Source organism: Quercus robur, chromosome 7 (genome assembly GCF_932294415.1).
Source record: "Quercus robur chromosome 7, dhQueRobu3.1, whole genome shotgun sequence".
Taxonomy (NCBI): domain Eukaryota; kingdom Viridiplantae; phylum Streptophyta; class Magnoliopsida; order Fagales; family Fagaceae; genus Quercus; species Quercus robur.
Window position 1 is genome coordinate 19267482 of NC_065540.1, and position 23050 is coordinate 19290531.

Genomic DNA, 23050 nt, shown 5'->3' on the forward strand with positions numbered 1-23050 from the left:
AAAAAAACTCAGCGAGCAGTCATGTACTTCAAGGCACACAAGGTTAGCTAAGTTAAATAATTACTGTAACTAATAAATAATAAATATATAGTACAGTACTACAGGGGTTTGATTCCATTAATTTCTGAGCACAAGAATCTTCGCCGTAAACATAGTCCTGCATTTAAGGAAACTTTAAGAAACCCAAAAGTTTACGATTTGCTTGCCCCATATTTTATTCAGAGAGCAAGTGCTCTTTTCTCCTAAAGCATTGGTAACATCAACAGCCCATTTGTGCCGTACGAGATTAGATGGACTATCCCCTAGTTGAATTATAATCTAAATATATTTTTCTAATTTAGTTTCATAGCAGAAATTTTATTTTATAAGAAATGAAATACACTGCCTAAAAGCCTAAAACGGAACAGTAAATGAGTTAGCCTGGGCAATTAGAGAGCACTTCCACCACAAAAGTTCAAAACCACTAAACCTTTAATGGAGTACAATATGCTCTCTCTTATAGTCCTAATAGTAACATTGCTATGTTTCACCGAGTGTGTCATTGCAGCAAAGCTTTGCGAGGACTGTGGTCACACTCTAGTGCCATATCCACTTAGCACTGGACCTAACTGTGGTGACCAATCCTATAAGGTTCAGTGCAAAGCAGGCACACTTTGGTTCAATGCACTCAATGGATCATCCTACGTGATTACATCCATCAATCCTCAGATCCAAAGGCTAATTCTCCGACCACCCGGCTTAGCCAAGAACACATGCATGGCAGCCGATCTTTGGAGCAATGGAATACAGCTAGACAATAACCTCCCATTCAACATCACTAGCAGCAACACAGTCATGCTTATGAACTGTTCCACTGAAATGCTTCAACTTTCAATGAATTGCTCATCAGCTAGCATGTGCCATAACTACATTAGAGGTACTGCGGCCGTGGCAGCCGCCTGTGGATTTTCGCCAGTGCTATGCTGTTGGTTTAAGACAGGTGGGTCTTTCAGCGAGTATAGGATAAGAATTCGACAGGAACGGTGCTCAGCCTATGTAAGTTTTGTAAATTTGGATACTTCTTTGCCTGTGAATGAATGGCCACAGCCAGGATTGGAGATAGAGTGGGCATTGCCACATGAGCTAGTCTGCAAAATGCCGGTTGATTGTAGAGATTTGGCGAATTCGGAATGTTTATTTAATTTGGCGAGTGTTGGACGGTGCTTATGCAAGGCTGGGTTTCAATGGGACCCCATCAATGGAGTTTGCAAAAGTGAGTTGCACTGTTACATTGGCTTTTTAATTTCTTATTTTCTTATTATTACTATCATAGTAATTATTTTTGGTGGTATAATTGTTAATTTTGGAATGGAGATCTTTCACCATAAATGATCTTCTTTGATAATCTGACACTAATATTATTTTTCACCATGTAATGCGTGCATTATATTATAGTTTTCTAGCTTCTTGCAGCTACCAAACCACAGAATGCCATGCAAAAACCTAGATTTGTGAGTAAATGTATGGCACAAACGTGATTTGGAGATGCACGATGCTAACCTGGCCATGTGCTTAGAGTCGTAGAAGCCATTGATTCCCTAGTATTCTTGTTTAGTACGATGTTAGAAACACAACTGAAGGTCATGTTAAAGGTTTTGGGAATAGGATCTGGGTTTCACTAATTAAGTAGTAAGAGAATGATACATTCACAGCATTTTTACAACACTTTTACATCAAATTTTAATTGGTAGATTGTTATAGGTTTTTAATTTGAATTTATTACTAAAATTACTTTTTTTGTCTACTAGTAACAATAAGTAATAACCTGTCACATAAAATTTGTTGTGAAAATGTTATGAATATACCATTATTTCTCATTAAGAAATTACAATAGCTAATTACCAAGCATTGCTTTATAACATGAAAAATTCTTGGGGGTAATTTTGTGCAAAGTCGCCCTCGATTTCATTCTCTTTCTTTTTTTTTCTTTTTTTTTTTTTATCACAAAATTTAGAAAGGAACTTTAGTCTTCCACTGGCACCATAACCATTGTGATCACTCCCCAAATGTGTGCTTTTTTCCAAACATAATACAATTGGAAAGACTAAATTATCAAACAATTCAGGTCCTCTATATCATTACTCCCAAATACTTTGCACCTAGAATAATTGATCTCTCAAAAGCCAATACAAATTGGTAGCAATCCGATCTTTTTTGAAATCTGCGATGCACAATCAAAGACAGTTTTTTCAAGTATTTCCATAAAAAAGCTTGTGGTCTTTTGAATCTTTGATTATGTTGCCCTCTTGCTTTTGGCAGACGTGAAATGTCAACATGGAAGAGGTTGCCATGGTAGAGAGAGCCTAACTCCACTCATTGAAGGTATGTACAAATTCTCATAGAACCTCTCTCTCTGTTTGCATTCAACTTTTTTTGTTGAAAATTTACAATGTTTATTTATTGAAAGTTCGTTAAGATATAGTTATACTTAGAGAAATTAAAATTTTAAAAAGTATAAAACAATAAGCTATAAAGTAAAAGAAAAATGCAAATGTAGACTTCATAGTTCCTGCATTTTCTTGTACGGTAGGACTCAACTTTGCGATCATTATATATTTTGTAGGCTTAATGTTTTCTGGAGGTGCAATGCTATTCGGAGTCTTAATTTCCGCTATAGTGTACAAGCATCGACAGTGCATTAGAAGAAAAGCCCAATCAAGTCTAAGCAAGATGCAGATAGACATGTTGAGTGCCAACAACAGTTATGGCAAATCAGCCAGGACCTTCACTGGCAAAGAAATAACAAGAGCAACCAACAACTTCTCCAAGCACAAACTCCTTGGCTCCGGCGGTTTTGGTGAGGTCTTCAAAGGCATTCTTGACGATGGAACCACCATAGCCGTCAAGCGTGCCAAGCCAGGAAACACAAAGGGTATTGATCAAATTCTCAATGAAGTACGAATTCTTTGCCAGGTTAACCATCGAAGCCTAGTCCGACTTCTGGGCTGTTGTGTTGAGCTTCATCAACCTCTTCTAATCTATGAGTACATTCCAAATGGAACCCTTTTTTATCATCTCCATGGGACTCATTCTAGCAAGCCAGTGCCACTCTCCTGGTACCGGCGGCTTACCATTGCTCACCAAGTAGCTGAAGGGCTTGCATATCTCCACACTTCTGCTATACCACGGATTTACCACAGGGATATAAAATCAAGCAACATTTTACTAGATGAAAAGGCTAATGCTAAAGTTTCAGACTTTGGGCTGTCAAGGTTGGATGTGAACGAAACAAGTCATATTACAACATGTGCTCAAGGAACTTTAGGTTATCTTGACCCCCAATACTATCTAAACTTCCAACTGACCGATAAGAGTGATGTTTATAGCTTTGGAGTTGTTTTGCTGGAGCTGTTGACTTCGAAGAAAGCTATTGATTTCAACAGAGAAGATGAAGATGTGAACTTGGTTGTTTTTATGAAGAAGATATTGAGAGAAGAGAAGCTCATGAATGCAATCGCTCCAATGCTTAAAGAAGGCGCTAGGAAGGTAGAATTGGAGACTATGAAGGCACTGGGATCTCTAGCAGCAGCGTGCTTGGATGAGCATAGGCAAAACCGGCCGTCAATGAAAGAAGTTGCTGATGAGATTGAGTACATTATTGGTATTGTTTGTAGTGAGGTTTCTGCTACTTACTAGATGTATATTGGTACTTCTTTAATAACTAGTGAGTTGTGACAAGGATTTTTGTAGCATTTTCCCTCTTTATAAATATGGTCTCGTAGTCAGTAGGACAATCTAAAGTTTCTAAGAAAAGTAAGCATGTATAAGAAACTGTAGAATTTGTAAGCACAATTACACAAATGCATCGATAATATATGAGATCTAATGACAGACGAGCCGGTTCATCTGTATCTTTTTACTTGGAGAAGTCTAACATGCCGCATTTTGATTATCACTTGTGCATGAACAAATTAAAGTCTCATGTTTTACTAGAAAAGTATAAATGCTTTACTTTATATTTTACCAATTTCAGTATTTCAAAACATCCGTCAAATATTGGAATACAATAATAATCTTAGAGGATCTAAGTACACCATGCTTGGCTTTGATTACCACAAAAATAAAAAAAAAAAAATAAAAAAAAATAAAAGTGGCGTTCATTAACAAAGACATGCATGCTTGACTTTGATTACAGGAACTTTACACAAAGGAAAAAAAAATTCAGAAGCAAACATAAGTAAAAGATGAATTGCTTATGATTTGAGGAGGATTTTTTTTTTTACACAAAAGGGAATGAGTTGGACCGTGGGGTTGACAACCCTTGAAGGGAAAAAAAAAAAAAAACAACAACAACAAAAACAAAACAAACAAAGACGGGATATTACATTTTTGTGCATTGTGTTAAAAAAATAGTAGTATTTATTACACAAGTTGTTTTACACAGTTTACACACACCTTAAAAAGCAATTGAAATATTAATTTTACGAATGCAATTGCTTTTTGGGATAAAGTCACAATTTCAATTATTTTTTTGGAGTATGTGTAAAACAACTTGTGTGTAACATATTTAACCTGCAAAAAAATGTTAAAGATAGTGAATTTGGCATCTTGTACTTTTCTATAACTTATTTATTAAAATGTGATACAAAAATAAATAGTTTAGCTTTTTTTTATTTTAAGGTGAGACCAAAAAAAAGGTGATAATTATATCCAAGCCTCTTTGTGTTTTGGCAATTCAAGGTGTGTCTATCTACTTCTCTACGTTGATGATATTGTTATATATCACACGCAATGTTCAATCTGTTATTACTGCCCATATCTATCAACTCTCAACACATTTTGAGCTCAAGGTCTTAGGGCCTCTCCGGTATTTTTTGGGTCTTCAAGTTGATTACATGTTCCTTTGGTTATTGTTCATCAATGGAAATACATTCTCGAACTCTTGGCTAAATTTCACATGTCTAATTCAAAGCCTCACTCCATCCCCCATCTCCTCCTCCTCTACTTTATGCATTTCCACTACTTCACCTCTCTCTCTGATCCTACTCAATCTCGTAGTTTGGTTGGTTCTCTTCAATATGCCGCATTTACTAAACCTCACATTGCCTTTGTTGTCATATTGCATTAATGCATTTGTTGTCATCAAGTTTCAACACTTTATGCCAATTCGTGCACACTCCCAATTAAAGAGCAATCATCATGAAATAAATGCTATAAGTTTATATTATATTTTATTTATATGTGCACTCTTCCAGTTAAAGAACAATTATTATGAAGTAAACGTTATAAGTTTATATTATATTATATTTATATAATAGTCCCATACACACACTAGTTTCATTTTGTTAAGATATCTAACTTTTTCTTTTTGATAGGTTAATATATCTAACCTTTTTTTTTATTAGCTTTAATTCTAACAAGTGTTGTGGTTGACTATGATTTGAAACTTACCATATGAACTAATGTTCTATTAATTCCACCAACAAATTACATATGAATGCTTGCTTTGATAAATCATTAATTATTTAAAGTCTACACCTTTTTTTCTTGGGTTTGGCTTACCTCCAATATTTTTTTAATTGAATACCTCATTTTGTTTTAAATATACAATAATAAATGGTAGTTGGTTTTAATCTCCACCTTTTATTTAGTTAGTGGGTGATGTAGTAGTTTCTCATCAAAACAAAAAGAGATTTCAGTTAAAAAAGTACTCGAGATAAGCCAAATCCTTTTTTCTTTTAGTACTTCATTTATTGTTAAATTTACTAAGCATTAAACTCTATTGATTAAATAATCTCCTAGTGAATATATTTTAAATTTATTTAATTTTGAAATTCACATAAAAGCCATATTAAAAGATGTCTCTCACCCAACTTAAAAATTTCACATACAAATAATGTAGATACAATGATTCTCATAAAATGCAGACCTATAAATGTGCTTAATTTTGCTGAAATATAGATTTTATTAGAGAATCTAAGCTACTGGTCAGTATTCCAACAGAATTAAGCAGAAAACACAAACCAGTAGCAATAATTTTCAGAGATACAACAATTCTCAAAGGCTTGGATTTGCTAGAATGCTTAAATTTGTAAATAACCCAAGTACTCAAAACCTAAGGTAAAGAAAAATTAACGTATATCTGAATTATATTTATGCTCAATGACTTTTTTTTCATATCTAAATTTGTTTTTGTTATATTTTAAGAAGATTCTTAATCTACTCTAACATATCATGTTTACTTTCATTTACCACTTAAGAAATCCTAAAGAGTTATGAATATAAGGAACCATATGTTTTAATTACAATTATTATATAAAAACTTCATAAAATAAACATAAATATATACATATAAATTCTTCTAAATACACACACACACATCTTCTTCTCAACAAAAAAATATATATACATATACATATACATGTATATTAGATAATGCCAATTATTATAAAACGTTTTTTTGAAAACACTTTAGACTTTATTAGTATCGAAAAATAATTTTTAATGTTTAGCATATTAGATCATGCTAATTATGATTAAAAAAAAAAATTGAGAAACAGTAAATTTTTTTTTGTAACAGGGATTTTGCCAGGTGCAATTCTATATAAGGAGGATGATTTCTCAGAATTAAAACAAAACTGGTTGTAGAACTTACTTCTTAGTGTGGGATTGCAAGTGGGGGTTCGCCACGTGCAGTTCTATATATGGAGGATGATTTCTTAGAATTAAATCAAAACTGGTTGCAGAACTTGCTTCTTAGAGTGGAATTGTAGGTGGGGCTTGGACCTGTGATACTTGGGAAGAAAATTCTCCCTCATATTAGGAAATGCACTATACATATTTGGTTCATGTATATATTCTCTATGGCTTGGAGCTTTGAAATACTGGTACTGGGACGTTTTTCGGTGGGGCCTCAGTGTGGGAATCTTAATAATTCCTCCTTAATCAATCAGTGAGAACACTCCAACTCACATAGATGATCTCTGATCAATTTATATGGGCTATTATTTGCTATAGGCTATTTAATTTCAAGCATCATAAATGCTGTTCTTTCTAACATAATACTTTATTTAATAGCCTGTCAGGTCTTTATTTAATTTTGAAATTCACATAAAAGCCATATTAGAACATGGCTCTCACTCAACTTAAAATATTCACTTTCAAACAATGTCAATACAATGATTCTCATAAAACACAGACTTGTTCCCATGCTTAGTTTTGCTGAAATAAAAATTATATTAGAGAATCTAAGCCACTGGTCAGTATTCCAGCAGAATTAAGCAGAAAACACAAACCAATAGCAATAATTCTCAGAGATATATGATTCTCAAAGGCTTGGATTTGCTAGAATTAAATTTGTAAATAACCCAAATATTCAAAACCTAAGGTAAAGAAAAATTAAAGTATACCTGAATTATATTTGTGCTCAATGATTTATTATTTTTTTTCATATCTAAATTTGTTGCTATTATATTTTAAGAAGATTCTTAATCTACTCTAACATATCTCGTTTACTTTTATTTACCACTTAAGAAATCCTAAAGAGTTATTAATGTAAGGGACCATTTGTTTTAATTACAATTATTATATAAAAACTTAATAAACGTAAACATAAACATAAATATAAAAAATGGCAACCCAAAATATAAAACTCTCGATCTAGGGGGTGTGATATTAGCAATTGAGTTATTACTTTGAGAAATAATATTCTCGGCCTCTCGTTTCTCACAATGACAAAGAAACTGAAACACAAAAAATGTAATACAGTCAATGAGAAAATTTATTAAAAAGACATCTAACAACTATAATAACTTAACCTAGAAAGCACGGATGCGACTAGGAGGGTGCCGCACCTGCGTCCGACGTGGCCCGACGCGGTTGCCCGCACGTCGGTGCCGCGTTTGAGTTTTTTTTTTTTTTTTTTTTTTTTCCACGCCGACGCGACTCGATTCACGGCAAATCGAACCGAATCGGCTTCGATTCGCTCCGAATTGGGCTAATTCTGTAAGAATCGAGCCGTATCGGCCATATCGGTTCGTATCGGCCAGCGACCGATACGGCCGAAAAAGGCCAAAATCTGCCTTGAATCTGGCTGGCAAATCCGAAATTCTCACCTCAGCGGCATATTAATGTGTTTCTTGCCTTCTTATTTCTTTGTTTTGTGAATCAAAGCATAGTAATGTGTTTTTTAAAAATATTTTAATAGTAAAATATATAGAAAATATAAATAAAAATATTTTTAATAATTTTTTAATCACCGAGTCCCGCCGCACCCGCACCCTACTTTTTCAAAAATTACCGAGTCTCGCACCCGCACCCGAGTCCCGAAACGCACCCGTGCTACATAGAACTTAACAAACTCAAAGTAGAATGAGATTTAAGTCCATGGTTTTAATCCAAGGTCCTAATGCCTCACCTTTAAAAACATAAGAGACATATTATACTTTATTTTAATATTGATATTAATAAAGTGGATTGAGTTTCCAACACCCACAAGAAAAGAAGATTTAAATTCTTTGTTGATTTGTAGAATTTTATGGTTAGTGAATCTGTAAAACTAGAAAGAAGAATAAACCACAATTTACACCATTGGGATGTAATTTCAATTTGTATATTTTGAGAAAGTAACAAATAATTTTTTTTTCATAAATAATTGAAATTAAAAAATTGTTTGCACAAAACTTTGGAAGATTGAATTTCCAAATCATAATGCCCATAAACCTCTAAGATAGACAAAGGAAAAGAAATCTTCAAACTATTCTAAAACCCTAACTACATGTAATTAAATTATACAACTACAAAAAATTAAACAAATCCTCAAGCAATTCAACAAATATATGAAAAACATGGTTCAAAAGATAATGGGATCTAATTTAAGTATTAAAAAAAATTGGAAAGAAAAATGAATAAGGAATAACTTATGGACTACACGGTGACATCGTCAACAAGTGAGAGAGGGTCTTAAGTAGGTAGTGTGAGAGAGTGAGAGTTTGACAACAGAAATTTGGGCGTCAGTTAACCATATTGGAGCAACATGAGGGGAATTGACAAACTGAAACTCTTTAAATATTAAAATTCTTATCTATCCTTCTTCAATTTTGCACTCTTTTTTTTTTTTTTTAATCCAAATTGAATAAATATCTACCAATATATAAAATCATTTAAAGAGTAAATAGAATGAAAGAGCATTACCTCCATCCTAGTGGTTGACCTTTCCATTCTGTGCAACTAATAAAAATGTAAGAGATGTATCATCAATTGTTTGATTGAGGGATAGAGAAGGAAATTTTTAAAAATTGTTTGACTAAATGATAGACTGGATAGTATGTACCTCTTTTAGAGTTGATTCATCTCTTGCCAAGTCGCCATATTTGTTCCAAATTAATCAGCAAAATTCATTCTAACTTTTCTTTAGAATAATGAAGTTAACATATGCAAAGTGAAAGCTGAAACTTTTTTTTTATATTTTTATATATATATATATATATATATATAATTCTTTTAATGAGAAGTGAAAACTGAATCTTAAATATGAGTTGAATGGATTTTCCGTTTGATTTTGTATAGTGGTTAGTGGGAAGTTCGCATTTGCCTAGTGGGAGGTTTGTGTGTATTGAGATATATATATAATTTTTTGAAATTTTTTTTGTAGTGGGAGGTTTGGGTTTTTCACAAGTTTGTAAATTTGTAAAAAGGTAATAATTAACTTTTTTTTTTTTTTTTTTTTGAGAAGAGATATATATAATTTTTAAAACTATGACTTATAATTATTTAAATTTCTCAATTTCAACAATATTTTTTGTGGGTTTCAGTTAGCTTAACTGGTAAAATCTTTGATAGTTGAATAACAGATTTGGAGTTCTATTTCAGTCTACATCAAAAATCAATTGATAAAATGGACACGAAAAAATTATAATCAGATTTTTTATCCAAAGAAAAGTTTTAATCTAATTAGATATGTCGGTAGATAGGATCATAGAATAGATAGATGGATATTCGTATATCACTATTTCTATTGTCTATCTATAAAAAAAAAAAAAAAAAAAAACTCGTCTTCCTTAAGTGACCTAGCACCCAATGACCATTAGCCAACTCGGAGATATGACGCAGGCTCCACGCTATTTCTTATTCCTCAAAAACAAAACTGAGTTTGAGAGTTTAGACATTTACTTTAGACCTCGGAAGCTTCCAATTTCTTAAAATTCGAAGAGAGTCCTATATCGAAACCTTTGTCTGTCTCAGCAGAACGTTCATCATCAGCTCTCTCTCTGTCTCTCTCTCTTTGTGAGTTTTAGTATTTTCTCCCTTAACTTCGTTTTGATCTACCTTTGATTGTAAATTGGGAATCTTTTATTTTAACCAAAACATTCTGGGAATCTACAAATTGTCACTGCTATATAAATTGTATGTTCTGAAATACATTTTGATTCAAATTTGTTCTGTCTGCTCATAAATTTGTGAACTTTTATGTCTGGAAAACAAAATTTGATGAATTGGGTGCTTATTATTGTTGCTATTCTATCATATGTTGTTTCCTGTACAAATAACTAAGAATTAAATTTTTATGTTTTGCACATTTGAGGAAATCAGCAATGGATGGAAATTTGCATCGTTAATTCAGCTGAAGCATACATATAGGTTTTCCTTATTATCGCTATCAGAATAATGGTTAAATGATTAAATTCATAGTTAGTTTATATCAATCACAACTAGTCTATTACTTGGAAGATTTCCCTCTATGAAAAACACTGACTTGCACCTGCATTTAGTGATTATGTCAAGATTGAAGATCCATTTAAATTTGTTCACAATTTTAAATTAAGGGATGTTGGTTTGAGTTTATCAACTATACGTTAATGGAAGAGCTAATAAGAACGAGGGTCTATTCGATATTGATACCCGTTTTTTATGCTTTTTTTTTTCCTTACATATTATGTACATTTGGCATAAGGTACTTACTGAGTCTGAGGGTTTAACAATACAGGAAAAGAAGGATTTAGGCTGTCACCATGAAAGCACTAATTCTTGTTGGAGGGTTTGGAACAAGGTTGAGGCCTTTGACCCTCAGTGCACCAAAGCCGCTGGTTGAATTTGCCAACAAACCCATGATACTGCATCAGGTTTGTCTTTGCAGCATGCCCTTCTTTCTTGAAATAATTTGTGCTGTTGTCTTTTGACACTTCACTGGGTTTTCTCTTCCCTCCCATTTTCTTGTTACAGTTTTTCCATGGCGTTGTGCTAGATCCAGCATAAGACCCCTCCACCCCCTCTCTTTTTTTTTCTTTCTTTTTTTCCTTTTTTTTCTTTTTATGGATTGACATCAAATTTGAGGCTTTATCTCTGACTTGCTTTAATTTCAAAGTATAATTTGAATTAAATTCTATTTATTAGTTCATCTATCTGAGTTTGTCATAAATTATTCTCTTGCTCTGAAAAGAGGAAACCAAGTTAATAGTTGTATGAATCTTTCCAACCTATTAAATTTTTTCCATCATATGAAATTGACTAGCTGGGCTGATCGGTATAGTCCCTATTTTAACCATGGGCTAAATAATTTGTAACCAGATTGAAGCTCTCAAAGCTATTGGAGTGACTGAAGTGGTTTTGGCCATCAATTACCAACCAGAGGTAAAATCACTCCATTTTTTATTTATTAATAAAGCTTCCTTTATATTTTATTTTGTCATTGTTGCTGCCAAATTTTGAAATGTCCATAAGTATGTAATTCCTTTTACTCCTTCTGCAGCTTATGCTGAATTTCTTAAAAGAATTTGAGAAAAAGCTTGAAATCAAGATCACCTGCTCACAGGAGACTGAGCCCCTTGGTACAGCAGGTCCTTTAGCTCTAGCAAGGGATAAATTGATAGATGGCTCTGGCAAGCCTTTCTTTGTCCTTAACAGTGATGTTATAAGTGAGTACCCGCTAAAAGAAATGATTGAATTCCACAAAAGTCATGGTGGGGAAGCTTCAATTATGGTTACTAAGGTAATTATGTTCAATTATTACTTTATATCTGGATAATAAGCCCTTTGTCTGTACTGAAAAGAGAAATCTCTTGTTTGTGTTAGGTGCATGAGCCGTCAAAATATGGTGTGGTGGTTACAGAAGAAACAACCGGGAAAGTAGAAAAATTTGTAGAGAAACCAAAAATATTTGTGGGCAACAAGATCAATGCTGGAATCTACCTGTTGAACCCCTCTGTTCTTGATCGGATTGAATTGAGGCCCACTTCAATTGAAAAGGAGGTGTTTCCTAAGATTGCAGCAGAGAAAAAGCTTTATGCTATGCTCTTACCTGGGTTTTGGATGGACATTGGACAGCCAAAAGATTACATTACAGGCCTAAGACTGTACCTGGATTCCTTGCGGAAAAAATCCTCACCAAAATTGGCCAAGGGATCTCACATTTTAGGAAATGTCCTTATAGATGAGACTGCTGTAATTGGGGATGGTTGTCTTATTGGACCTGATGTAGCCATTGGTCCAGGATGTGTAATTGAGCCAGGGGTTAGGCTCTCATGCTGTACTTTAATGCGTGGAGTTCGAATCAAGAAGCATGCTTGCATCTCCAGTAGTATCATTGGATGGCATTCCACTGTTGGGAGGTGGGCTCGAGTAGAGAACATGACAATCTTAGGAGAAGATGTTCATGTAGGTGATGAGATTTACAGCAATGGGGGCGTTGTCCTGCCTCATAAGGAGATTAAATCTAGCATTTTGAAACCAGAGATTGTTATGTGAGAATTAATGTGAGATATGGTTCAGGCATCTACCATGTTCAGTATATTAACTTGATTTTGAAAGAGTTTTAACTCTTTTTTAAATATTCCTTGCTTTCTCTTTTTTCCACCATCAGTTGTTAGTGCAAAGTCCTGCTTTAAACTAACAGTTAGCATTAGTTATTTGTACTGACTGTATATCTTATGTGAGTAAAATATAAATTTAATGGGGATGCTTTCATGGAATAGAGATAAGAGGCCATTGAAGGAGCATACTATGGCCACAAACACACACTCACACACAAAGAATGTATACTTAATCTTGTAGCTATGAGTTTTCTAGTTTCTCTTAGCTATCATTTGTGTTAGTATTGAACAGAATAGAATATTTTAACTTCCTTTTAAGCATTTTATGATCTGCTAAATGTTAATACAACCTAACTGGATAGGAATGTTATTGTTTCTTTTCTAAACATCATTAATGTCTTTGTCAAAATGTTTTCCTGTTTTGGGTTCATTAGAGTTCACCTAGACCTTAGGATTGGTGGTAGTTCAATTGCACTTTGCAAGGATTTCAATTTGCTAGCATGTCTAGAGTTCTGTGTTGACTTTCAAAGTCTAGGCTTGTAGGCTGCTAGGAAAGACTTTAACCACAAAGTCTGCAAACAGTTTACCATATCTTTAGGATGACATCTAGATTGTTCGTAGAACTTGTTGTATATAATCAAATTATAAATAGCCCTCTATTAATCTAACAGGATAATGGTGGCAGGTCAATGCTAAACTTCACTATGGAGTTCCTTAAATCCTATCCATCCATTTTGAAATTAGTAAATGGATTTTGCCAATGGATCAATAATTTACATAGATACTTAAATCGATAGCAGTTTACTGTGCACACCCGAAACCCATTTCCCCAATCTGCTTTCAATTCACACCCATCAGTGACTTAAGTCGGCCAAAGCAGGGCGAGGTGAAATCCCAGTGAGACAGGGCAGAGGCTGAGGCAAAACATAGCAAGACGAAAGTTCTGGTGAGACACAACAGTGGCTGAAAGCCAAGATGGTATGTTTTCAAAGTGTAAGCTGTTGGTATTTTTTTCTGGTAACAGATTTTGACTGCTGAGAAGCATTTGGGACTTGACAATGAGAATGATAAAGACTATTATGAAGAGGAGAATGTAGCATATGAGACCGGGACATAGAGCTACCACTTGGAAGTCCAACTTGACCTCTGCGACGTTTTTATCATTCTCATCAATGGTCTAGGGAGTATTGTTGGGTAGCAGAATAGTGGTTGTGGTGGTAATGGTGACCATTAAGGTTGGGTATGGTGGAATGGAGCAGAGAGGGGGTAATAAAGAGTAAGCAAGAGAGACTTTGTGACACCAGAGTGTCGCAAGCCCAGCCCAAATGTTTTTCTTGAAGCCCATAATTGCAACCCATTATTTTGAACGTTTTCTCCCCTTCAATAATAATATCATTAATGAGTTATAGTTTCTAAAGAAGTCATATAGTCTTTAATTAGTAATTCCTATGGAATCATTAGACTTTATGTTTTAGTTCTCCTAGATAGACAAGTCTTTTATTGTGTTTTTAGTTTCTATGAGTCAAGTCTGACTTTGGTCTTGCAAATTTAATGTTTTAATTGCTAATTTCGTTCTCTCATGCTTAGAGGGTTGTTCTAAGATTTATATAAGCCTTTTGGCTGGATTTAATAAGATTAGAGTGTATTTTCAGATTATATAGCCTTTGTAATTCAGAAGATGGATTTCTTCTTTTAAACTCTTGTCCCATTGGTGGATTTCTTAGGTGGCGAGTTTGGGTTTTGTATCTCTTTGGGTGGTGTTTCTGTATCCCATAGAGTGGTTAGCCATTTATCCCTTTTTATTATCTTAAGTATTTGATTCAATCCACCTTACCGAATTATATTCCAGCCATCCAATATTTCCCATTATCGGATCAGTTTGGGTATTCCCTTACAACCGGTATCACTTTGACTAATTTAAGAAATCAAAAGCACCTTGATTGCTATTTGGAATTTTGGAACATTAAGACTCTTTATGTGAATGAGATTTTATAATTATATCTTCGGGTTGATTCATGCAATGGGATATTTTTTTTATCAGTGGTTTGTCTACGTATGGATAAATTTTTATGGTTGACAATTGGATTGGAGTATTTATAGCCTGAGTTGCATGAAATTGCTCCCTTTTTTCCCCAAAAGTCTTTAAAGGCAGCTGTGTTGGACTCCAGTCTCAACATTTTAATTCAGAGCTTGTTCATTTTTATACTGTGAGTTGCCCAGTTGCCCTATTACGGCAGACCAAAGATGGGTTTCCAGGACCCTTCGGATAATGGCAGAATTGTCTCACCCACATTAATGTGAATAAAAAGCTTTGGATCTCATACTTCACAAACACTTGAAATTTTTTGGATTTGGGAAAATTGCTGCAGTTTCAGGTAATGACGGTAGTAGAGGAGGGCGGTTTAGTTATTCCGATTTCCGAGTATAAAAGGGTAGTTTTGCCATTTTACGTTCTGAAGGTCACGTGCAAAGCATGCAATTGTTAAAGTTAACATCAAGTTGAACACTCCATTTAGTTCAATATTAAAATTTCTGAAAAATGAATTATTTTTCAAAAAGCATTTTTTAGTGAACTATCTTTTTTTCTTATTTTTGGTAACAACATCAAAATGAGTTGGAAAATTATTTGTTAACTTCTCTTATTTAGTTTGACGTGAGACAGAGTTGTTTTCCAGGAAATAAACAATTTTATTTTACGCCAAACTAAATAAATGAAGATAAGAGATAGTTTTTTTTCAACCTAAAAACTATCTTCATGATGAAATGCTAAATTTATTGTCTGGTGTAAATTGCTAAATTTATTATAATTGAAGTGATGATTGTAAGTTAATAGTTTGGGAATTATGGAGCAAAATGAAAATATCTCCATAGTTTATAGTAGATTTCTAAAATTAATGGTAAAAAATTATTAAAACTTTAATCATTCATTCATCATCTATTAAAAATAGGAGAGGGTGCATCTAATATTTAGGAAATAAAAAATAAAAAATAAAAGTTGAATTGCATTAAGTACTACCTCCCTTGCACGTTAATTTATGATCCAAATTTGTATAAATCAATATAAAAGTTTAATTAGTAGTATATTTTTGTTTTAAGTACAACATTTTCCTCCATACTAAATTAAATGATTTTCCTTTAACCTGTTACGTGGTTGTTCATAAGATCATTGAAACATGTAACTCATTAAATGATTTAAACAAGTCTCATTTATGTCGTCAAATAAAAAGTTGCCTTAAGCGACTATCTTGTAGCCAAATTCAGCTTGTTTATTCTGTAACAGCAAATGAAATTTGGAACATAAGAAACATATTGTTTGAGAGGCAAGGTCCCATAAAAATCCATGTTTCTTACTAGGATCAAGCAGTGGGTGTCAATAATATTGGCAGACCTCAGGTTCCTATTTTTGGAGGGAGTGTAGGAAAAGTCAATGCTGCTTCCTTAGTTACAAATAATGTTGGTGCAACTTGGCCTAAAGGAAAGGCAGTAGCAACAATAGCAAGATATCATATCATATCATATAATAGGAGATGTGTGAAGGCTAATATTGTATCTACTGAAGTGGCTAATTCTGTGCTTTTAGCAATGAAATCAACCAATGAACCTTTTTAGGCGCCTTAGTTAAGAGACCTGAGTGCTGGTAAGTGACATTCAGCATTTGGTGGCATCTGCACAATGTGCACATCCTCATCAATTTGTGTTTGAATGGGTAGAAGGAAGCTCAACTTAACGGTGCACTAGCTGGGCTAAAATTCACGAGTTTAAAGGCCATAAATAACAAAGAGTAAAAACAATATTTAGGAGGTGTAATTGGAGGAGTTTTCGTAATGATTCTTAACAAATATTAACATGTTGTTTATTTATTATCATAACTTATAAAATTCTGGGGTTTAAATGGAAAAATAAAAATTATTTTGTTTAATTTTTTGTAAGGAACAAGCTTTGGATATTTTTATAAGAGTTTGCCTACAAAATAAAATAAAATAAAAACTCTTTAAAACTAACCCTGAAAAATAGATTAAGAGACTTGATGATAATTTAACGCTTATCTCACTAAATCAATAAAAGAGTGCTCTGTGATGGGTTGGAGTCGGAGTCTCAAAACGAAAGTTTACGTTGTGAACTTGCGATTGGATGAAACTCATAAGGGTTTTACTTGCAAACAGGTGTGCATGTTATGTTTGCAAATCTAAGCACCCATTAGATGACCGTACGAGGTTACTTTAAGAAGTAGTCCTCTAATTCTTAAGTTTTAATAGTAGAGTTTTTGCAACAAAGAGTTTTGACTAAAAAGCTAGTTAAGGTTTTGCATGTTTGGCCATTAGGTTTCAAGAATAAAAGCAAGTCGAGTGGAAAGAAAATTTATAACTTTTTACAAAATAAAATTTTTGAAAAAAAAAATGGAAATAAAATTTGAACCCAATACTGGATTAAGAACATGAGGATTAAAGCCCTCTACTCCATGTAACTAAAAAAGGTAGATCCTGAAAATCACCAATAGATTGGGTATGCTGGAGAAACAACATCATTTACAAGTGAAATAAAAGATCGTGTATCGTGGACGTGTTATCTGCAGGGCTGGAGAGAATGAGCCATCTAAATTGAGGCTAATAAAATCCAAAACATCACATGAGATGATATGGCACTAAGAGCCCAGCTGATGAAAGCAAAAGCTATAGAGGTCTGGTACTTGCTGCAGGCTTGATCATTGCAGTAATGCAAGTCTCTTGAATACAGAACTATAATCCCGGCTGATGAGCATGCAGCTGCAAGTGATAGAATAGCGGTCACCTGCAAATTTTGAATTATTACATGGTATGCCCACTGTTACATATATTGCAAGACAAAGTGGGAAAGTAGCCGTTTTGATTCCCAACTGAATTCAGCTCCTAAACCATGCAGAAATAATAGCCAACTCAGAACCAAAGTTGAGAGACCAGAGAGGCCTCTTTAAAATTTCAAAAGCAATGTGCGTGTGTGTTGGGGATGGGGGGAGATTGGGGGTGTGTTTCTATAAAAAAAAATATACACATATACATGGTGCTCTAAAGCTTTTGGTCTCCCCCTACACATAAGGCTCAATAAATCTGATTCCAGGAAAGTTCAAGAAATAAAACTTGTAGAGACAGAGCTCATGCGCAGATTGAGGATGATAAACTCTATTCGAACTCAACAATATCTCATGTAACAACATATTATAAGATCACTGCATGTCAAGGCATGCGCCTCTCAATAAAAATTTTACCTACTAACAAGTTGATAGGACAGACCATACCATCCCATGTGACCATCTCTGTAGACTTGGATGGCATTGGAAAGCAGCAAACAAAATTTCTTTTAAACATCGCTTATTTGACATATAATAGGCGGCCAAATATGACAATAATATGAAGACTGACCCACCAATTGTTCATTAATTTGTCGGTCTAAACTGAGAAGGCTAACACAGTGTCTTAGGAAATGTTTTTGTGGCCCATAAAAATGATTAACCAGTCCATTGGGCAGCATTGGCCACAATCATGACCAAAATGAATATAAAAATTAGCAACATATGATATGTGATGAATGCAAGTATCTAGCAAACACATGTATATGAAGCATCGGATTTATGTGACAATGCTCATGCATATTTTATAGCAAGAAAAAATGTTTTCAAGAATTTAAGGGACAAGTTGAATACCCAATCGCCTACAACAAACAGGCTCACTAGGATTGGATTTTGAAGGTCTCTCTTTCTTGTCAAAGCATAAACATCAAGACATGCAAGTCCAAAGCTCCACAGCACTTGAAGCCCCATTGATGCAATCAAATAGCTGAGCGAAAGCACATATATCACCGTTAAAAGTGTGGAACAGAACGGTTGCTAAAGTATCTTAGTAAACTTTAAAACCCCCCACCACCCCGCAAAAAAAAAAGGAGCATAATCTTTTACCCTATATATGGAGGGTGGGAGAGGACAGGGCAAGCTCACCAGAATATACTAAAATTAGTGTACTCCAGTCACCCTTCCCCTCTCCTTTAAGGAATGCAAATGAGAATTAAAATTTGGGCAAGAATTAAGTAGAAAATACCATATTCACAGGTTTAACGTGCCTGGATACACTGCATGACTGTATGTAATGCATGCAGGGATTGCATAGACATCACTTACTGCAGCAGTCGCACTAGATATAAACACTAACTTGTGAACCTAGACACTACATCTCTCTCAGAAAAAGGCGTAATAGATCTACTCTGATTAATTATAAATGAGTATTTTACATTCAAAATGTAGCCTCCTAATAAGACCCTTCCAACATAACCTAAGTATAGTGAGGACCATAAATTTTTTTTTTTTTTTTAAAGGAAAATTTCACAATTGTTACTCTGGCATTTACACATAGCCAAAACTTAAATGTGCAAGTATTAATAAGCTATTAAAGAACTTAAGTAGGGATGCCAACAAGGCAAGGCAGGGTTGGATTAAGGGGCAGGGAAAACTTGCATGGGGAGTGAGCAGGGCAAGTCAGGTTCAGGGCCGGTTGGAGGTATTTTCCATCCCTAACTAGTTGGCTGTGACATTAATAAGGTAGAGATGAAAGAAACGGGGGAGGCACAATCATGCAGTGCTAAAAGAGAGAAAACGCGTATTTTAGGGGATGGTAATAGAATATGTACAAAATAAATAAATAATAAATAGGTTATGTATAAAAAAATATTCTTTTATACACGCACACACACACAATTACACATTCGGGGAAGGAAAAACCCATATGGGAAAAAGCAGAGCGATGCGGAAAATTTTTGCCATCCCTAAACTTAGGGCACTTGATTCCATTTAGCATCCGGACAATTTCGCATTTGAAATATCTTTGTCGTAACAAGCTCATACCATAACAACCTGACAAGGATAGAAAGCAATCTTAGCTAGAACAAGGCTTTTTTTCTTCTTTTTTTTGCGGGGGATAGATAGATAGTGGAAGAGGGGAGATGAGATTTGAACCACAAACATGAGACACCAAAAAGGATGCCATAACTACTGGACTATCACTTGAACCCCACAGAGCCCATTTTGCTAGCATAAGTTTTTTTTTTTTTGATAAGTAACATAAGCATAAGTAAATAATAATTAAGTTTATTTGTCAGAAACAAGGAGCCCATTTTGCTAATTTCTACGAACCTTAATCTGTAAAACATACAGTGAACTATCATAAATAGGAAATACACAATTGAAGTTGGATTTCTACTCTAGGAAGCACGGATATATGGACATGGGTACGATACGGTGACATGAACAATTTCTGAAAAATTATAACATAAAACAGCTGGTATGACATGGGTACGGCACCCTAGGTTCAACTTCACTATATTTATCTCCCCCCACCAACCCCCCCCCCCCCCCCCCACAACCCCCCCCAAAAAAAAAAAAAAAAACCTTCACTATATTTATGACTCTTTGTGGCCTACAAAGGAAAGGGTACTATGACAATGAACTCAGATACCAAGTTTTTTTTTTTTTTTTTGAGAAACCAGATACCAAGTTAGCTGTGCAATGCTATCACATCACCAGAAGTTCCATACTTATTAGGAATCAACAACTCTACATCGACATCTTAATGAGCCATTCTCCTAGGATTAATTTCATTTGCCACATCATATGTGTCGCTAAAATCAGCAAACCCAGGATTACACGTTTACTACTTTCTTCCTGTTTTGAACACTGTCATTAATTTCACATATCAAAAGGAATTACTGAAACAAATTCAAACTTACACTCTGAATGGAACTATTGAAATAAACACAGCTATTTTCTTATAAATAAATAAAATACCCATCTTTCTTTTTTCCCCATTTGATAAATAAAATTGATCATCCAAATGTAACACAATGGTAAGCTAAAAAATACAAAAATAACCCAAAAAACAAAGAGAGAAAAAGGAAATACCAGTAAGCAGTGAAGCTAGAAAATCCAGGGGAAGTTACCATAACACCAATTGCCGCAGCTGCAAATCCAAATTGCCCCAACCTCAACGCTAACCCACTCACCGAACCTGGTCTCCCTATCAACTTCTTCATTTCTCTCTCTCTCTCTCTCTGGGCCTTCTTCTTTTTGAAGCAAATTGGCCTTAATTGGAAACCAACCCTATATTTCAACAAACCCTTGCATTAACTGAAAGCCCCGTATTTCAAATTCAGTGGCATACCCATAATTTGAAATTTCAGGGGCTTCAAAATTTTTAAAGGAATTGCATGTGATTGTGATTTTTTTTTGGGAAGATCTAGGTTTTTTTTTTTTTTTTTTTTTTTTTTTTGGATTCGAAACGACAAATGAGTGAAACGTGAGAGGACACTCGAGAGAGAGAGAGAAAGGTTTAATGAAATCTTCCTTATAAAAACAAAAACCTATGATGTATTAAAAATGATTCTGTTTTTCTTTATGGGATTAAGAAATGAAACCCTATGTTATTATGCATAATCTGCTCTATATCTTCTTTTTTTTTTTTTTTTTTTGGCTTTAAATTTTATAATGTACTAAATGATTCTGTTTCTAGCGTATCTTAAAAAAAAATGATTCTTTCAATGTTATTAAATTTTTTTGATTCTGATTTTTTAATGGCTAGAATGAGTGTAGCTCTAGAATTGGCTGGTAGGGCCGGCTCACTAATAGTCCTACGTGGATGACCTTTTTCTTTTTCACCTAATAAAAAAATAAATGTTATTAAATTTTTTCACTTTCGGCTGCAGTGCGATGGAGTTCTATGTAGGTGCTGACAAGACTACCATATGTAAGGTGGACATTGGACCTTGCCCAATCAATCCAAAGAAGTTCGAAGTTTTTTTGAACCCAACATCAATCTAAGACTTGCAAAGTCCAAGTTTAGGGAAGGCAATTTTTCATCACCTTGACCCACCTCATTCCTGCCTTGTAAAGGGGGTATAGGGTGGGGGGTGGTGCTTGTGTCCAGTGGCCAGTTCCACTGGACACAAGCCGTTCCCTAGGGTGGAAATGGAGCAAGAATTTTTCCTACAATTGGGACGGGATGAGGATGAGACCTCGACTTGCTCTATTAGTGTTGAAGACTTAGTATGTATTAGGATTTTTTGTTTTATTGTGATACTGTCTTATTAAACACTTCGAATATTATTATTTAGTCTTTATTAAAAATTACTTTGATTACAATAATAAATTTAATTGAAATTTTAAGTATATTTATTTTAATGAAAAACGTTTTATATTTAGAAAAATTGTAATAGGTGTGGAGTGGGCTATGACAGATTAACATAAAATAAAGTTTTGCGTGGTTGACGGGGCCACACGAAAATGGGGCAAGGCAGTTTGCCCGACCATGCAGGATGGAGGTAAAAACCTTATCCTTCAGACCTTCGCCCTATCCTGTCTTATTGCCATCCCTATCCAAGTTAGCTATGAATTTGCTTGTCCATCTAGCATTCCATATTTGTGTAGAAGGTAATTTGTGGTAGCAACACATTATAATATAGTACAATCTCATATATATATATATATATATATATAATAAACATTTCTTAGTGGATGGCGTTACTTTAGTGTTTATGTAGAAGAGCTGCATCTTTTGGATAGAACATATCTACTCATCTAAAGGGTGTGTGAGTGTTTATAAACAGGACTTTTCATTTGGTTTTGGAATTTGGACACATTATTTTTATCTTAAACAGAAGCTTTTGAGGTGGCTTCCATTGATGCTTGGTTTGAGGTTGTTGTGGGCTACTCAAGAAGACACAAGCTTCGTATTCATTTGTAAAGCCTACAATTTCTCTTGCTGTCTGATTCGGTGGGTTGCAATGCTTTTCAAGAGCCCACTTGTTGAACCACACTTTTATATAAAAGAGCAAGACTTAGGAAAAATACTTGGGTACTGTTTCTCAAATTCCTCTATTAAAATTCTACCATGTGGATTTTGCTCATGAATGGAAGTGTATTTTTTAAGTTAATTAGCCATATGACAAAATCTTAAGAGGGGAACCTAAGGAACAACACCTAAGGAATTATATATAAGTTTTGTCCTATATAAAAATGTTCTACCAACTCAGGGACCAACATTTTGTGTATCCTGTATATCAGTGGTGGCAGCTCCAGGAATTTTCTTGAGGGGGGTCATTAAGAAACTTAAATTAAACAAATTTTAATAAAAAGATAACTTGAATATACTGTGTTATTGAAAAAAAAACATACATGAAATTTTACAATTTCTTTCTACGAGTTTTCATATTTTGAAATCGTCACATAATAGTTTATTATCAATTGTCAT

The 23050-nt window shown here is 34.2% G+C and overlaps 3 protein-coding genes across 5 annotated transcripts; 2 read left to right on the forward strand and 1 right to left on the reverse strand.

The window, feature by feature from the left end:
* Window positions 1-474: 474 nt before the first annotated feature.
* Window positions 475-3763, forward strand: LOC126690860 (wall-associated receptor kinase-like 20). Of its 3 annotated transcripts, none has more exons than XM_050385980.1 (4): window positions 475-1252; window positions 2220-2222; window positions 2299-2361; window positions 2603-3763. In XM_050385980.1, exons 1-4 carry the CDS (start codon window positions 475-477, stop codon window positions 3673-3675), a joined length of 1917 nt encoding a protein of 638 aa, XP_050241937.1. In that variant the 3' UTR covers window positions 3676-3763. The 3 variants fall into 3 exon arrangements, with proteins under 3 accessions (XP_050241937.1, XP_050241939.1, XP_050241938.1); XM_050385982.1 differs by lacking the exon at window positions 2220-2222 and adding an exon at window positions 2521-2532 and having other exon boundaries at window positions 2299-2331; XM_050385981.1 differs by lacking the exon at window positions 2220-2222.
* A 6284-nt stretch (window positions 3764-10047) lies between these two features.
* LOC126692653 (mannose-1-phosphate guanylyltransferase 1-like) lies at window positions 10048-12803 on the forward strand. The gene is made up of 5 exons (XM_050388344.1): window positions 10048-10263; window positions 10964-11099; window positions 11545-11607; window positions 11726-11965; window positions 12049-12803. The coding sequence occupies exons 2-5, from the start codon at window positions 10989-10991 to the stop codon at window positions 12718-12720; spliced, it is 1086 nt and encodes a 361-aa protein (XP_050244301.1). The 5' UTR covers window positions 10048-10263; window positions 10964-10988; the 3' UTR covers window positions 12721-12803.
* A 4405-nt stretch (window positions 12804-17208) lies between these two features.
* Window positions 17209-21252, reverse strand: LOC126692654 (CASP-like protein 5B2). Its single transcript, XM_050388345.1, has 3 exons — window positions 20707-21252; window positions 18463-18595; window positions 17209-17573 (listed from the first exon to the last, which is right to left on the reverse strand). The coding sequence occupies exons 1-3, from the start codon at window positions 20835-20837 to the stop codon at window positions 17379-17381; spliced, it is 459 nt and encodes a 152-aa protein (XP_050244302.1). The 5' UTR covers window positions 20838-21252; the 3' UTR covers window positions 17209-17378.
* Window positions 21253-23050: the final 1798 nt, after the last annotated feature.